The sequence below is a fragment of the Cynocephalus volans genome, chromosome 12 (genome assembly GCF_027409185.1).
Source record: "Cynocephalus volans isolate mCynVol1 chromosome 12, mCynVol1.pri, whole genome shotgun sequence".
NCBI classification, from domain to species: domain Eukaryota; kingdom Metazoa; phylum Chordata; class Mammalia; order Dermoptera; family Cynocephalidae; genus Cynocephalus; species Cynocephalus volans.
This window is the reverse complement of record NC_084471.1, coordinates 67,307,510-67,324,918: the sequence shown is the minus strand read 5'-3', so window position 1 is coordinate 67,324,918 and position 17,409 is coordinate 67,307,510. Positions and strand designations below refer to the sequence as shown.

At 50.8% G+C, this 17,409-nt stretch overlaps 1 protein-coding gene across 1 annotated transcript; it reads right to left on the bottom strand.

Annotated features, from left to right (window-relative positions):
- Positions 1 to 6,166: 6,166 nt before the first annotated feature.
- On the bottom strand, positions 6,167 to 17,001 carry KRT79 (keratin 79). The gene is made up of 9 exons (XM_063115572.1): positions 16,493 to 17,001; positions 14,440 to 14,660; positions 13,366 to 13,426; positions 13,148 to 13,243; positions 9,080 to 9,244; positions 8,738 to 8,863; positions 7,865 to 8,085; positions 7,159 to 7,193; positions 6,167 to 6,877 (listed from the first exon to the last, which is right to left on the bottom strand). Exons 1-9 carry the CDS (start codon positions 16,967 to 16,969, stop codon positions 6,672 to 6,674), a joined length of 1,608 nt encoding a protein of 535 aa, XP_062971642.1. The 5' UTR covers positions 16,970 to 17,001; the 3' UTR covers positions 6,167 to 6,671.
- Between the last annotated feature and the right edge of the window lie 408 nt (positions 17,002 to 17,409).

Sequence of the window (17,409 nt, the reverse complement as noted above, 5' to 3'; positions counted from 1 at the left end):
CACTAAACACACCTACAGAAGTCATTCGGAGGGCACAGGTTACTGGCTCCCACTCACTCCCCTCCAGGAAAACCTGAACTGGTGCCCCAGGGCCTCTTGGATCAGAGGCCCCTGCCTGGGCCCTGTCCTCCAGGCCCCCCGCCCACTGCACTTCCATCTCACCGGCCTCGCGGCGGCTCCCTGCTCCAGACAAGACCTCCCTTTGCCCGTTTTCTCACTCCGCAGAATTTTGAACCAGAAGGGCTGGGTTCAAGTGCATAGTCTGCCACCTCCCAGCTCTGCAAACCTTGAGCAAGTCACCCTGTGAGCCTCAGTTGCATCTCCCGTAAATTGGAAATAGCACAATTATTTACTTTCACCACTTCTCAGGATAGAGTGAGATCATGACTAATAGAGTGCTTTGTAGACTGTCAGAGCTGCACATATATTTGTTACTATCACTTATCCCTCCATGTGTAGTTGGCCCCATGTTTACAGACAAAAGGGAAAATCTTCCATATTCCTGTCTTACAGCTTTCTAAACCTACATCCAGCTCACCTCAACTTAACCAATGGCTATTGAGAAACTGCCAGTCGTGGAGCTAGACAGAGGTGGGGGAGTGGGGGGCAAAAATCCTTCCCTGATAAAACCCTGCCTCTGTGCCTCATCCCTCAGGACTCACGTTGCTTCTCAGCCTCTGTTCAGGTTTGCATTTGCAGGATTCTAGATGATGCTTCTCCCATGTGTGCACCTGCTGCTGCCTTTACTGCCCAGCTATTTCCTCGGCTCTTCCAGAACATCCCACTCTGTGTTCCCATTATGGTCTCAGCATTCGGGGCAGGAGTCCATCTTTTTTTTTTTTTTGGTGCTGGGCCCCCTTTGGCAGAATGATGAAACTTATAGGTCCCTTCTCAGAGCGATGTTTTTAAGTGCAAAATCCTAATTTTAAGCCCTAACTTAAATTCTTCCCCACCGAGTGCAGCAGATCTGTGATCAAACCCCACCTGTTGCCCATAACTAGCTGGGCAGCCTTGGGTGGGTCACCTAACCTCTCTGAACCCATCCAACCCATCTTCTCATCTATAAACTGGGACACTTGCCTCACAGGTAATGAAACAGTGTACCTGCCTGGCACATAATCAGAAGGCATTCATTCTCTCTCAGCCCAACCTTTGCCATTGCCACTTACGAGGAGAAATTAGGTGAATTTGTGTTCCCTCTCCTCTCCTCAATCCCTAATGGAGGAAATGACTCAAAATCTGAGAAAGAGCAATGACCAATGCCTGGATAATCCTCACAAGTCCAAGTGCCCCCTAACCAAATGAAAGCTGGTCATGGCAAAAACAGCTTCCTCCATGCAAAGAGAGAGAGCAGGAGCTGTGGGGTGAGGAGAGAGTGCTCAGTGGATCCAGGCCCCAGGATGGGGCTGTAGGGAAGGCCAGACTGGCTGGGAGCTCAGCCAGCTCCTTCTTCTCTTCCCCCACCTCCACCTCCTCCCTCATCCTCTCTCACGCCTCCCTCTGCTCTGCCTCAGCCCTTGCTGATCTCTCCCTGCCTCTGTCCAGGTGGCCTCTGAGTAAATGGACAGGGGGTGGAGGGGCTGTGGCTTTGGGGACTGGAGGCCCCCGGACCCATCAAACATCCACAAGATAGTCTCCAAGCAATGGGTCAGTCCACCTGAGGCAGATGAGCATTCTAGAGCCAGGACCACCTCCTAGGAGGGAAGGGTTGGACAGTCACTCCTCCTTCCAAGCAGCATTTACTGAGTGCCAGCTTTGTGCCAGGCACCATGCTGTATGCTTTACATAAGCTTGATCAATCAACCCTTCTTGAAGGCTCTCTGCAGTCAGCATCATTAGCCTTGCATACAAATGAAGACTTTGAAGCTCAGACAGGTAAAGTAGCTCACAGAGTCACACAGTAGCATGTGGGGGAGCCAGGGCTTAAACCACCTCAGTCTGGTCTCGAAGGCTCCACACTCTGTGGCCTCTCATCCATACCATTCTGTCTGGTATAAAGTCAGTGTGTCTGATTTGTGTAACAGCCATGTGAACAAACCTGACTGAACCGACTGTCAGGTCAAAGGGGACCCAAGGGCACTGGCACCTCAGGGTCTGACGATTTCCATCCTGGCCCCTAGGAAGGAAGGCAGGAGCTACTCCAGGTCTCTGGGGGCACAGCCGCAGGAGCAGGGAACACCTGTGAGCCACCCCATTGGGGAGACGAGGTCTGCTCATCTGGTTTCCAGCCTGCTAAGGCAGTGGAAGGGTTGTTCAGGCTGGAGGGCCAGGGGCTCAGAACCCTGGCTGCTCACCTGGGTCTCTGTGCCTCCCACTCACTGCTCCATTCTCCAGCTGCCCCTGAAGGTTTGACGGGGACTCTCATGGACTAGGGTGGAGGGTGTGAATGAGCACAGCTGAAGCCCAAGGTGGTTCATGATATGTGTCCATCGGGTCTTGTATTCTTTGGCTGTAATACTCCAGTACTGGGGGGAAATGATGAGGATATGTTGAAGCTACAGTGTGTCCAATCGTGCCTGGTGCCTAAAACAAAAAGCAAGCCAGGGGTGGAGGAGATTTTCAGGTAAACAATATATAATGTGCAATCAATCTTATCTTGTGTCTGTGGGGCACCAAAACCATGGTGCAATGATCCTTGTGAAAGTAATTTGAGGCATCTGCCATCCCTGAGATGAAAGATAAGATGAAGAAAAGGCTGCAGTGCTGTTTAGATAGAAGGGACACTCACAGAGAGCTTCATAAGACAGAGTGTCATGTGCTGAACACTAGGTACTTTTCCATTCCTCACAACAGCCCTGCAGAAAAGGTGCTGCTATGTCCAGTTTAGAGCTGCAGACATTGAGGCTCAGAGAGGTTATGTAACTTGCCTGAGATCACACAGCTAGGAAATGTGATCCTAGGTGGAGATGGAAAGCCAGTCCTATCTGTCTGACTTCAAAGCTTGTGACCTTAACCTCTACACTACAGTGTTTTATATGAGTGACTCTGCCGCACACAGAATCTGCAAGAAAAATATACATGGCAGTTTACACAAACCTGTAGCTTATGGCCTACAAGAACAGCAATGGGGTCTTGGCCAGCATGCTGCATGTTCTGCAGACATGGCTCAGCTCCTTTCTGTCCTGACTCATGTCATATGATTGGTTGCTTGGTTTACATGGCTCTGTCCTTACAATTCCCCAATAAGGTATGATATTGTCCCGAGGGGCCAATTCCGTGTCCTCCAATTAACTAAATCCAAATTAATTTAATCACAAATCCTATGATAAACCCAAACTAAACAAGAAGAAAGTTCTAGTTTAGAGCCCTATCCTTATGTTAAATCAGAATTGCCAGAAGTCTACAAAATCTCCAACCTGTAGCATGAGAAACTACAGGTAGATATAAGGAAGAACTTCTTATGCAAGAGAGCTTTTACATCCTACATTGAGGGGGGCAGAGAGAAGAGTTTCTTTCTCTGAAAATGGGAAAGATGTCTCCTTTCTACCTGGGCCAGAGGCAGATGACTGAACAAGGTGCCTCTACCTAGCAGCAACAGGTAAGAGCCAGTCCCCCACCCCCCTGTCCAGGCCCCCACACACGCACACACACACCGCTTTCACTGTTTCCCTCTGTCACCCTTCCTCATTTGGCAACTGTTCCCGATCTGGTCACAGAGGATGAGAAGCTGACAGAGGTGTGGAGCAGGGGTGGGAGGGTGTGTTTGCTTAGGGTGTTCTGGGTGCGGGAGGCAAGCCTTCAAATTCAGCCCTGGGATTATGGGATCTGAGGTCTTCTGTCACTCTCTCTCAGCCCCAAACCTGCTGTGTGGTGTGGGAAAGCGCTCCCACCCACCCTGGCCGGGCCAGTGCCCTCGCCCTGCTCGGTCACCCAATCTCGACCTGAGTCACTCTCAGGGGCCAGAGCCAACATGGGGATCAAAGATTCTGCAGAAAAGAACCATCAGCATTTCAGGAACAGGCCAATGAGGACAATGAGGGGAAAGCACTCCTTAGAACCGGGGTGGGGGTCTGTACCCAGAGGCTTCTCTTCCCCAGGGCCAGAGAGCAGCCCCTCCTGGTCTGCTATCCTGGGCATGTATAAGCAGGGGTTTCCCAACACGTTCTGGCAGTGAAACCATTCCTGCAAACAAAATCACATGCACAGCCCCATGAGTAAAACAAATCAAAGGAGAGATGCTCTGACTGGTGCGGAGAAGGGGACCATGAGCCTCTTCACCTGCTTGCTGGTCTCCTCTCAGACCCTCTGAGAGCAGCTCCTGGAGTTCTCAGGCCTCAGAAATCCCGGGTCTGGGCCATACCCAGCCTTCAGCAAGAATCTCTAGAGCAGCACATGGTTGTTAGCGGGCCCTCCTGGACCATGGTATGATCTCTGTTTTATTCCATGATAATTAAAGCTGTCTCCTTTGTTCAGTTTTTACGCCCCAAATATAATTTTAATAAGACTTTTTTTTTAACTCTGTCATTAGCTTATTGCAGCTTTTAGACAAGTTCTTCCCTCTCTCAGCCTATTTTCTCACCTATAAAATGAAAAGTTTGGACTAGATTGCATCCAACGTCCCTTCTAGATCCAGCACGTCCTACTTCTCTATTTCTTTTTCTTCATAAACAGCATAACCCAGTGGTTAACAACTTGGACTCTGGAAGCAGACTGGTTAGATTCCACACCCAGCTTTGCTGCTTACCAGCTGTGTGACCTTAGGCAAATTGCTTAACCGCCCTGTGCCTTATTTTCCTCATCAGCAAAATGGAGATGGTGATAGTACTTATATCATACGTTGTTGTGAAGATCAAATCAGTTAAAGGCTCGACAGCAGTGCTGGCACACAATAGGTGCTTGGAAAACATTAGATATTATTCCTAAAATGTTGTGTGTCTTTGCAATCTATGAGTGTGACTGCCTCCCAAAGCTGGGGACCACCCAGTTTGGTGAGGTGGGGCTGATTTTGCTAAGTGCTAGGCCTTTGTGTTCCTAAGCCGTGCTTCCAGGTTTGGTTCAAAATCCCTCTGCTGGCATTCCCATAACCATGGTAGAAGTTTCACAGGGCTTTTCTGGGATCCTCTGAGGAGGGCTGAGTGGCCAGGCTGAAAGAGTGTAGGCAACAGCCAGGAGCTTTAAGGTTGCCAAGGGAGGAATGCATAGCCTCTATTCAGGCAGATTGATTTGGTGGCAGGGTTTTGGGGTGTGGGAGTTACAGGGACGAGAGATCAGCCTGTTCGGGAATTGCTTGGATGTAGATTGAAGAGGGGGATCCAGGCTTGTGGTAGAGAACTGTGGAGATGGAGAGGAAAGGAGGCGATCCTGAGAGACACAATTGAGGGAGGATCACTAAGATTTGGTGAATAATGGAAGCAGGGGTGGGACAGAAGCAACTTCTGTAGAGAAAGGACAGAGGGCCTGACACACTGGCCTGCCACTAACCAGCTATACAGCCACAGGCATGAGAGGTCCTTCTGCAAGCCTTAGTTGCCTCACATGTAAAATGAAGTATCACATGCCCCCTACTGAATTCTGGGGCTGCTGTGAAAGTCACAGGCAAAGCAATGTATTTTTAAACCACAAAATCCAATTAAAGGTGGGTTTTTATTGATGATTGGATGTGGAGGCTGAAAAAAAGTCTCTGGACTCCAAGAGAATGAGCTGGGAATCCAGAAGTCATGGAGAAGGGAAGCAAAGGGAACCTAGTCTTGTGAGGGGTCCCATAACCTGTTCTTATCACAGCCCTGCTTTTACAAAGGAGACTAGAACTCAGAGGGGTTAGGTAACTTGCCCAAGGTCACACAGCTAATTAAGTGGCAGAACTGAGATTCGAACCCAGATGTGCCTAGTTCTAAAGCCCAAGATCTCTCCACTGAACAAATCATGCTGCCTGCCCCACAGAGTTACTGGAGGGCTAAATAGGCACCAAGGGCTAGGCTGGTTAATTGTCAGCCACTGAGTAGCTGGGTCCTGCCCTGAGCAATTTACATGTTCCCCTGATCCTGGGTCTCCTCCCCTGAACCATACACAAGCCTAGAATGGTGATGGTGTTGAGCTAATGTACATAAGTTACCATGGCGACTGGAACACAGTGAGTGTGTGGCTGTTGCTGCCTCAGCCATCAGGGTATTCATCAATTGACACAATTTCAGTTCCCCAGACAGGACAAACTGAAGCCACAGACAGCTAGCTGTAGTTGCTGTTTATTGAGACACATCACAGACACAGACAGGGGAGGGGGATGTGAGTACATCTAGGGAGGGCTGGGTCTGATGGGAGATTGGGGAGGTTGAAGGGTCTTTGGGGACCACTTCCGACTTTACTCTCCCCTCCTCCAGTCTGTCCTGAGCTCAGAGCAGACGAGCAGAGGAAATGAGAGAAGCCAAAATGGCCTGGGAAAGCCAACCTCCTCTCAATGGTCAGAAAGTCACCCCCAAATCACCGAAACACATCACTCAAGGGGTGACTTTAACCTCCCCTCCCATCCCATCATAGAACCAAGGAGAAAGTCTGGGTAGATTTAAGCCCTTCCCAAAATGCAAATCATATGCAAATAGTCTTGTATGAAAATACACTGGGTCTGTGGTCCACTGGGCTGTTCCTGCTCCTAAGGTGAGTGGGGAGGGAAGCAAAGAGGGGTGAGTGGGAAAGGGAGAGGACTGCAGGGGCCCGCAGCTTGCAAGGCTCGGCAGCTAGTACCTCCGGCTGGATGTCTTGACCGTGGTGGTCTTCCGCAGGATGGAGGTGCCCCCAGAGATGGGCCCTCCCTTGACAGCGCCATAGCCCACACTTGTGCTGAATCCACCCTTGCTAGCCCCTCCACTCCCACCCAGGGAGATGCCACCCCCAAAGCCAGCCGTGCCGCCTCCGCACACAGTGGTAGAGTTGCCAGTCACAGCTGCAAGGCAAAGGGTCTGGATTAGGCAGGACAGCCATGCCAGGAGAGGGCTGGGGGGCACCCAGAAATCAGTGAGGGATCGGAAAAAAATCGGGCAGCAGAGCCATGGGAAATGGATAGAGAAGCCCAGAACAGGAAGCTCATTCCCTGGGATTCTCTGAACAGTGTCCAGGGCCTCAAACAGAGGGGAGCAGCTTTAGGCCAAGGACAGATTGAATGAACTGAGCAGAGTTCTGGGGCCAGGCTAGGGGTGGTGCAGGAACTGGGCAGCAAATACTCACAAATGCTGACGGCACTGGGACATTCTCCAGACATCCTGGGAGAAACAGAAAGGCCAAGAGAGGGGTCAATGGACCCAGGAACCCAAGGGAAGACCCTCTTGCCCCCATTCCCTATCTTGGCATTGGACCAACTCAGTGGATCAACTCTGGAGAGCCAGGGTCCTGATGACAAACCAGGAGACACAATAAGTATATGCATGTGGCCGTGCAGGGACCTGTGGCCTGTCCACCAGGTCCTACAGCCAGTGCCACAGAGGAGGCAGAGCTACCAGCAGGCCGTGTCCCACCCCATCCTCCTCCTCCCTCCCCCCTCCCCATGCAGGCCATGGACAGCATCTCCGCTCCAAAGGGAGCAAGCCCGAGACCAGACAGAGCTATCCAATTTCTGCCCACTTTCTCTCTAGTTCATGCCTTCCCCAAGGACAGAGATGATGGGTTTTTTTCAGAGCTTCCGCTGATGGTGGAATCTGGTGTTGGCAGAGGAAGTTTCCTTCCCATTGGGCTTCCAGCCACCATAAGGATTAAGGAGGGTTGTGTCAACCAAGGAGGTGAGTGAACACAATGGGAAATTCTCCCCTGGGGATAAGTTAGGAGCCCAGCTCCCTGGTTCCTCCCCCAACCCCCAACCACTGGCACCAGAGCAGACTGCATGGCTCTCCCACAGGGCAGGGCTGGGAAGCCCTCTCAGTTGGGGTAGGGCCACCACCTGCTCTCCTCGCCCTCCAGCAGCTTGCGGTAGGTGGCAATCTCCACATCCAGGGCCAGCTTGACATTCATAAGGGCCTGGTAGTCACGCAGCAGCCGAGCCAAGTCCTCCTTCGCCTTCTGCAGGGCCACATCCAGGTCCCCAAGCTTCTTCTGAGCATCCTTGAGTGCCAGTTCCCCACGCTGCTCCGCTTCTGCAATGGCCGTCTGCAGCTGCTGACACTGCCCAGGGAGTGCGAGGTGTTGGGAACACCCTCCAGGGTCATCCCATTTATCTCTCTTCCCTCAAGCCAGGCATCATCATCCCCACACCCCTGCCCCAACCAACTGGGAAATAAAGAAAGGAAAAATATCCATCTGAGAGAAGAGATGCTATTACACAAGCAAGATCATATAGCACCACTGGGACAGTCCCACTGAAGTCTACCCTCAGTCCCTTCTGCTGCAGCTCAGCCCAATGCCTCAGAAGAGATAAAACAAATCGTAGAACCTCACTATTAACCAAATGCTTCATTCTGATCTAAGGAAGAATCCATACTTTTTAGCCAGACCTGAGATGGAGTCAGCATCTGTGACCTGGACCTTGAACCCTCAGCCTCCTCCTGGAGATAGGCTGGATCAGTCTCCTTGGAGGAGGTCATCCCACCTGATCTATCACTTATATGCTGTGTGACCTTGGATAAGTCCCTTCCCCTCTTTGGCTTCAGTTTCCTCCCTTGTAAAAGGAGCATGTTGATCTTGATGGTACAGCATTTGAGTGTGTCCCATCCATCAGGAGAAGAGCAGGTCTTGCCCCACAGGATGACAATGAGAAGGCCCTCTGACCCTGCCAGCACCCAGGCCTGACCCCGAGACCCCCCAGGAAGAGGCCCACCTGCTTCTTGGCTGCATCCACCTCACCCTGCAGCCTCTGGATAGTGCGGGTGAGCTCAGCAATCTCGTTCTTGGTGTCCCGCAAGCTGTCCCCATGTTTCCCAGCCGTCACCTGCAGCTCCTCGTACTGGAGGCCAAAGAAATGGCAGTGAGCTATCAGACAGCCCCAGCCCACGTGGATAACCACTGGCCCCAAAGCCCACCCTGATAGCTAGAGGCCCCCAGGTAGATGGAGGGTATCTGGTCCCCAGGGCTCCAAGGGTCCCAGTGGCCCAACCTCTCACAATGGGGGAGGGTCTGTGTCCAATCCAGCCCATATACCGGAGCCAGCTATTCTTCTCACCTTGGTCTGATACCAGGACTCGGCTTCAGCCCGGCTCCTCTGGGCGATCAGCTCGTACTGGGCCTTGACCTCGGCAATGATGCTGTCCAGGTCAAGGTTGCGGTTGTTGTCCATGGAGAGAACCACATTGGTGTCAGACACATGTGTCTGCACCTGGCTGAGCTCCTGAAGAAACAGAACAGCTGTCATCAGCACCCCTGCAGCAGGGGACAGGGGATAGAAGACAGGAGCCGCTGGGTGGCATTAGGAAGACTACACTCTTCCCCAGGCTTTACTGTAGAAGGAAGTCAGTACTGCAAGGAGAGGCCTCAGTCTCCCCAGCTATGAAATGGGTCTCCTGTTTTTACAAACTTCATTTATCTCTGTGGATTTGCAGGCTTCCAAGAGATTAAAGAAGGAGAAAAGGAATGCATACTTCCTGCACTGACGCTGGTGCCCAGCACTGTGCTAGCACATTTCACTGGACACTTTAATCCTTGGGACAACCTGAGAGGCAGACAGGCCCATGGCTGGCCCACAGGTGCTCTTGCACAGATTGGGAAAAGGCACCCCTCCAGGCAGAGGCAGCCAGTACCAGCACCAGCCAGTTAGCCCCCTGTACCACCGTCCACAGTGGTCCTGAGAATGGGCAAGTGAGAAAAGAGGCTTAGAGAGAGGAAGTGACACATCCAAGGGCACCAGGGACAGGGTGGGGACTGGACAGGGTGTCAGTTGAGCAACAAAGCTGAGAGGTTTCCTCTAGAACACACTGCTAGGTGTACACTGTCATGGTATCCTTGGGCCTGGCCCTGTGTTTCTAGGACCACACTAGCAAGCATTTAAAGACACTGCGAACGGAAGGTTAGGTGATGGAGAGTCGAGGTCTCTGTCTCTGGGTTCCATTCACTGGGTCTCAACTGCATTGGGTCCCAGTGGGCTCTGCCTCTGTATCTCCTGTGATCCTTCCTGCCCTGGGCTGCCACCAGATTGCCCAAACCTCAGCTCTGACAAATCACTCATTCACTCAGTACTCCTCAGAGGCTCCCTGATGGGTAGAGAACCTTCCCTCTAAAGTCAACACCTTCCATATTCTGGTCTTGCCTCCAACTTTCCTCACACACTGGCCCTTCATGGCACCCAGGGGATGGCAATAGACAGAGACAGAATAATGATAACCACAACTCTCATTTCCTGAACACTTGCTGAGGTTCAGGCACTGTGTCGGGCACTTGACAGTACTAACCCATTACACACCATTTTCCAATAGCACAAAGAAATTAAGTAACTCACCCAAATCACAAGCTAATAAAAGGAGCCCAGCTTCAAGCCTGCAGGGTCTGACACCAGAACCCGAGATAGCATGTACTAAAGTAAAGATAGACAGAAATAGAGAGAGGGAAATACCAAAGCCAAAACCTATATCCGTACTGACATAGGTTTCAATTATTAATCTAGGTTGTCTTTTAAAGGGAGTGGAGGAAGAATCCAATCACTGAAACATTTGTGGTTTGGGGAAAACATATGAGTTCTGGAGGCAGACAAGCCTCCGTCAAAGTCCCCAGCCGATGTTCACCAGCTGTGTGACTGAGGGAGTTGCTAAAACAGCCGTGATGACACCTTCCTAGTGAGACTGCTGTGAGGATTAGAATCCATGTGTGACTCGTGGTAGGTGCTCAGTAAAGTGCACTCATATTTGCACAGACTTCTCTGAAGCTCTGTCAAGGTGCCACAAGGCCTATTTGTCACAGATAGCCTCGCCTTGTCACAGCCATGCATGTCTTTTCCCCGCCATGACCAACTATCAACATCATCTTGAACCGTCACCCCTTTCCCCTTCCCCAGCTCAGGCTCCTGCTACAGTCCCATGCCAGAGAGAAGAGAACCTAAGAGAGGACAAGGAAGCCCTAACCAGTGAATGACCACCACAGATCCCAGTAAAGAAGAAGCAGGAAGCACCTAAAAACTCAGCATCACGGCCCAGAATGCTTCCCAAACAGCTCCGTCCTGACAGACCACAGAGAAATGCTGGAAGGAGAGCAGTACGGCCATGGATGAGCTGGGGATGCTGAGGCTGAAGACTTGAGGCCATCAGATGAACTCTAGGCAGGAAGAACGAGGGAGTCACCATAGGGCTAATCCCTGCAGAAGACCCAGGAGAAGCCAAAAGCCCCACTGCTCTGTCATTTTCCCCTTTTTCATCTAGGAGAACAGTCATCACACTGGAAAGGGCAGGAAAGTCAGAGGATATGGAAACCTGAGACAGACAGAGTGTGAGAGGCCTTGGTCTTGTTGGGGCACATCCTAGGAGGCCATGGGCATTGCCCAAGGGATGGACACCCCTGGAGATCCTTGAGAAATATGGGGAGGAGAGGTTCCAGAACCCCAGACGCAGCAAACGTCCCGACTTTCAAAGGGGAGAGATTGGGAATTCTCCAAAATAAGCTTGACGTCGATCTCTTACATACATCTAAGATGAATTATAAAATGTGTATGGGAGGCACGAAGGCATTAAGAGGTGTCTAAGGAAAAGTCAAACCAAATGGATTTCATTTTTTTTCATGATTATATTATTAAACTGCTCAAGGCCTGCCATGGACGTTGTTTAACCAAGCCTTTCACAGCATTCTGGAAAATAGGGCAGAGAAATGTGACCCAGGTGATGGTATGGTTAAGTGCATTTTAAAGTAGCTGAGGCACTTTAACCATAAATTATTGGTTAATGGAGGACAGCCCAGTGGAAAGTCACTACTGAAGACCCACGGGACTCTCTCTGTTCTTGGTCCCGACTGCCTTAACGTGTGTATCAACGACTTACACTGAAATGCTACCAAATAACTAAACTGAAAGCTTATCGGGTCTGCAGATAACCCAAAGATGGGCATCACTAATACACCAAACAGGAGAATCAAGTTTCAAAGTGCCCACATAGCTTAAAATGATGGGATAAAACCACAATAACATGTCACAGGAGAGAAAGAGAATGATTAACTATCGCATTCGGTTTCCAAAATTCAAGTATCTGAATACAGGAAGTTGGGGGAGAGTGGATGCCTGTCTCACTTGAAAGCATTCATGGGAAAAAATCCAGGGTTTTTCCAAGGAAAATTAATTAAGATGGCAATATTAGAAGTCTGTATTTGAAATTCCCTTCCCCACCTCTCTATTTTCTGAATACTTCACTAAGAACCCTACTTCCTGAACTTCCTCACATGCCACAGATTTTCATCCCCTAATCATCCTGACCTCTAAAGGCTGTCCTATGAAAGACATATGTCACATGAAAGACAACTGGATACGTGCAGCCCAGAGGGCAGAGTCAGGGTCAATCTAGGACAGAAGTCATGGGAAGAAGATTCAAGTCAGCTTTCTAACAGAGTTGTTCAATGATGACAATGTCTGCCCTAGAAGGCAGCGAGCTCCCTGCCACTCGATGTGTTCACTCAGAGGCTACATGATCACCTGTCATGGATATCATAGAAAGCGTTTCTACGCTGAGTGGAAATTTGGCCTTGAGGTCCCTGCTGATCCTGACAGTCTATGATTCTATGGTCAGTTTGGGTTAAGTTCAACCCTCTCACCCTAGTCTCCAAAGCCCCATTGTCGCCTGGAACCCCTCCTAGATTCTTGGATCTACCCACTGTCCACACCTCACCTCTGCTCCAACCTGGAATCCCAGTCCCTTCTCTCTGCCCATCTCTGCTCCTCCATCCTTTGTTCCATTACAAACTGGGCAGGAAGAGAGCAATATGACAGAGTGGCAAGAGTCAGACTTTGGAGTCCAAGAACCAAGTCTGAATTCTGGCACCACATTTTACTAGCTGTGTGAACATGGGGCAAGTGTCCTTGACAATAAAATGGAGATAATAATAGTACCTACATTATGGAGTTGTTGAGAGGATTATGTAAAAACCCTGGCTCAGTGCCTAGTCCTTCAAAAGCACTTAATACATAGAAGCTAGTATTAAAGGGTCAAGTTTCCATCCTCTACCAACTAGGTTGCACCCATGAATTCAGATAAGACCTCCATGGGGAACCCCCAGTGCTGTATGTACATATTTGCAAATTATTCCTGTTCATTGGCCATCTCACCATTTCATAGAGATGCTGCAGGAAGTCAATCTCCTGGGACAAAGTGCCCACTTTGCCATGCAGATCCATTCGGCCCATGTACGCGGCATCCACATCCTGGGGGCGAGGGAGAGAGCAAGGCAGAGAGCTCAGCTGTCAGGGATCTCACCTCTCCCCAGGTCAGCCCGGCACCCCAGCAGCTGAAGAACCAACTCCCCCACCCCTCCCACCCTGCTCACCTTCTTGAGCACCACAAATTCGTTCTCTGCTGCAGTGCGCTTGTTGATTTCATCCTCATACCTGTGACACGAGGAAGATTCAGCCCAGTTCTGCTTTTAGGCATTGGACCCACTCAGCTTTAAGAAAGCCTTGATGGGTCCTGCATTGGCCAAGAACACCTTTGGGGAGCAATTCTTTAATGTAGCCAACCAGTGCAGAAACTGGAGTACTGCCTTCAAACACTCTCTCCTCACCCCCTTTTGAGAAGAGAGGCACAGAATTTGTGCAATAATCTGGCAATCAAGAGTAGCTATCTCTCTGGATCCGAGCCCTTCATATGTGAGGATGTGTCGACAGTGGCCACCTTTGCATTCACTTTCAACAGCAGGATGTCATCTAGAACTAGCTCCTCCCCAACCACTTTTGCTGAGACTTAAGGTTTAGAAATTACCAGTGGGAAGTTATGGGAAAAGTTATAAGAAATCGTGCCTTAAAGTTATAGGTATATATAACTAATTATAATACGGGAACCTTATTCCAATAAGGTTCATTTGCTTGATTCAAACAAACCATAATTTTTAAATTTATGATATTTATGAGACTATTGATAATTCAAAACTTGCTGGATATTTGATGATATTGAGGAATTACTGTTTTAGAAGTTTTAGGTGTGATTATGGCATTCCATTTATGTTTTATTAAGTCAAGTTATGTAGACAAATGATACAAATATATCTACTAAAGTATTCGTGAATGAAATGACATGATGGCTGGGATTGGCTTCAAGAGAGTAAGGGAGGAGGGGAAGGGAGGAGGGGAAGGGAGGAGGGGTGGAGACAAAACAGGATTGGCTCTGAGTTGATAATTATTAAAGCTAGGTGATGAGAGCATGGGGGCTCATTATACTACTCTTCCAACCCAGTAATAATGACTTTATAAAATTACAAACAACAAACGTGCTAACTCTCCAGGTGATAGCAGGTCATGACCTGAGCACCCTAGTGAACCAGCTCTGTCTGTGTGTCCCCCAGGTGGGTCCCCGAGGGCTGTCCTTCCCCATTCCCCCTGGCCCCAGCCTGTCTGGCTCTCCTAACTTGTTCTTGAAGTCCTCGACAAGATCCTGCACATTCCTCAGCTCTGAGTCCAGCCTCCCCCGCTCGCTCTGGGTGCCGTCCAGCTGCCGCCGCAGGTTGCCCAGGTAGGCCTCAAAGAGGGGCTCCAGGTTGTTCCTGGTGACACCTGAGTTCTGGCCCTGCTCCTGCAGCAGGGCCCACTTGGTCTCCAGCACCTTGTTCTGCTGCTCCAGGAAACGCACCTGAGCCAGAGCAAGAAGGGTAAACTGACATCATCTCCAGCCACATGAGGGGCCCAGGACAGGGCCCATCATCACTACCCATCCAAGGCCAGGGCATCACAGCGGCAGTGCAGTAGCACCTGCACCTTGCTGAAGGGAATAGTCTTTGCTGGGAATGACAGTCCAGTCTGGTAAAAAGGACTCTAAAGAGTTAATGAACACAAAAGCCCCAGCTCAGTCATCTACAGGTTGGTGACCTTGGTCAAACCACTTCTCTGAGTCTCCCTTTCCCACTCGTCCTGGGTAAACTGAACTAGATCAATGTTTCTGAACCCTAATTCTACATCAAAATCAACTGTTAAAATGCAGATGCATACACACACACACAAAGAGAGAGAGAAAAACAAATGTGGCAAAATGTTAAAAATTGGTAAATCTGGGTGAAAGAGTATACAGGAATATATTGTATTATTCTTGAACTTTTCTGTAAATTCAACATTTTTTCCAAAAGGCTTTTTTTAAAAAAAATACCAATGCCTGAGCCCTACCTCTGTAGACTCAAAAGGAGGCTCACACCATGGATTTAACAGGCCCCCAGGGCCTTCTCTTCCCAGCTAGGGTTCCTAGACACCAGACAGTCTCTCAGAATCCCAGCTCCCAGGCCCTGATTCTAAGAGCCTGGGAAAAGTTTTTGCTTGTTTGACCTCTGCGACAGTGCCACAAAAGAGCCAAAGGTCACCAGGAGAGAAGGTGAGAAGGTAGGCAGAACAGCTTGCTTCACCCTACACCATCCAGTCTCTCCAGGTACCACCTCCACAGCAGCCAGGGCCCACAGTCACACGGCCCTGGGGCACCATGCAGCAGGTGAGTGGTAAGAACACCCCTTGGTGCCAAGGACCACGGGGTCCCCTCTGCCTCCAAGTATCTGTATAATCCTGGGCAAATCACTTGAGCTCTCTAGACATCAGTTTTCTCATTTCAAAAATGGGTACAATATCAACCATTCGGACTCCTCATGGAACCACTGTGGGTAACAGATGAGAAAGGGGATGTGAATGTTCTTTGGGAAAGCACAGATCATTGAACCAAGGTACAGTTGGCCACCAGATCTTCCCCATCATGACCCCACTGCCTCAGCTCAGGGCCAAGGTGGGCAACGCCATCAAAATGGACCAGGAAATGCCAGAAGGCAGTAGGAGAGCTGTCCTATAGAGCTGGAGGCAAGGGAAGGATTCAGGACGCTCCAGATCTGAAACAGGCCAAACCCCTCACCCAGGGCATGGTGACCACCCTCCTCACTGTCAACTCCAAACTGTGCTTCTTGGCTCAGACAAGGAGGAAAAAGAGAAGTAAAAGGGGGACTTTTCCTAAGACCCCCATCCTTCCAAATGTGTTCTAGTTACATCTTGCCCTTAGGCCTCCTCCAGGCCTGAAAGAACAGGGGACAGACAGGACTCCATGCCCTCAGCCTTGGCTAACTTGTTTGACTCCCAAGCCATAGTTTCTCCAGCTGTAAAGTGACCAAGGGGAATAAGGACCATCCTGCTACGGGAGCAATGAGGACAATCCATTTTTTAATTGTGAGATAAAGCTGTTGTATAATTGTGTTAATGATGGCCACAGGAAAGGCTCCAACAGGTTAAGGTGGGCTTGGCCCATAGCCCTCGTGAGTAGACTGGAGATTCACCTGCACAGTCTCAGTAAACACTCAGAAGACCATCTCCAGCCATCCCAGGCTCAGGTCAGGAGAACTCCGAAGTCATTCCATCAGCCCCCACCCCCAGGCACATGGGCTAGAACAGGGGCCTGCTTCTATTCCAAGGGCCCCCCCGCCTCCTTCCACCCCTGCCCACCTTGTCAATGAAGGAGGCGAACTTGTTATTGAGGGTCTTGATCTGCTCCCGCTCCTGGGTGCGCACCCGCTGGATCTCGGGGTCAATCTCCACGTTGAGGGGGGTCAGCAGGCTCTGGTTGATGGTGACCTCCTGGATTCCACCAGGAGGACAGGCAGGCCCGAATGTCTGCCTGCCAGCCCCCAGGCCTGTGAAGGCCCCGCTGCCAAGGCCAAAGCCTCCCAGAGCCCGACCCGATGAAGCCCCTCCAGCCACACTGACCGAGATGCTCTTATTGCCCCCCAAGTTATAGAGGCTCCGGCTGCCAAAGCCACCCGTGTTGGGGCCACAGCGGGCCCCCCCACCACTGCCACTGCTCCGGGACATTGTCACCGAGCTGAAGCTGGTGCGGGCCCGAGACCGACCCCCTCCGCTGGCAGAGTTGGAGCTGAAGCCCCCTTTGGTAGAGTATGTCTGCCGAGACACAGAGGACCTCATGGCTGTCTGCAGGGCGGGACAGAGGGCTGAGAGAGTTGAGAGGGAGCACAGTGAGCTGCTGGGCCACTGATGGGCTTTTATCTTTTCCCAACAGGGCTGGCTCCTGGGCTCCACACACACTCCTGCCCCATTGCCCCAGGAGGAGAGGGAGGGACCCTGTGGGTTGGGGGAGTCTCCTCTCCCCAGCAGAGGGAGGGGCCACTCTCGGTTATCACCTGTGCTCCGGAGCTGGGCTGAGCCCAGACTGTCTGGGGCGGGATGTCACCTTCTCCCCCGCAGGCTCTCCTCACTTGGAACAGGATGATACGGGCTCCCACGGCCACCCCACCACCTATCCCTGATGGCGGCAGTCAATGGGGCTCTGTTCTGTGGAGTTCGTCCCAGGCCCCTGTCGTAAGCCAAGGCTGCAGGGCCCGGGGCTGTGCAGGTGGCAAGGGAAG

Bases quoted from the DNA above. Each gene is read 5' to 3' on its own strand.
- KRT79 (XM_063115572.1), bottom strand. From the start codon at position 16,969: ATGAGGTCCTCTGTGTCTCGGCAGACATACTCTACCAAAGGGGGCTTC. The intron at 13,427-14,439 runs GTTAGGAGAGCC...CTCGTGTCACAG, and splicing joins GTCGAGGACTTCAAGAACAA to GTATGAGGATGAAATCAACA. The intron at 9,245-13,147 runs GTGAGATGGCCA...CTGTTTCTTCAG, and splicing joins TGCAGCATCTCTATGAAATG to GAGCTCAGCCAGGTGCAGAC.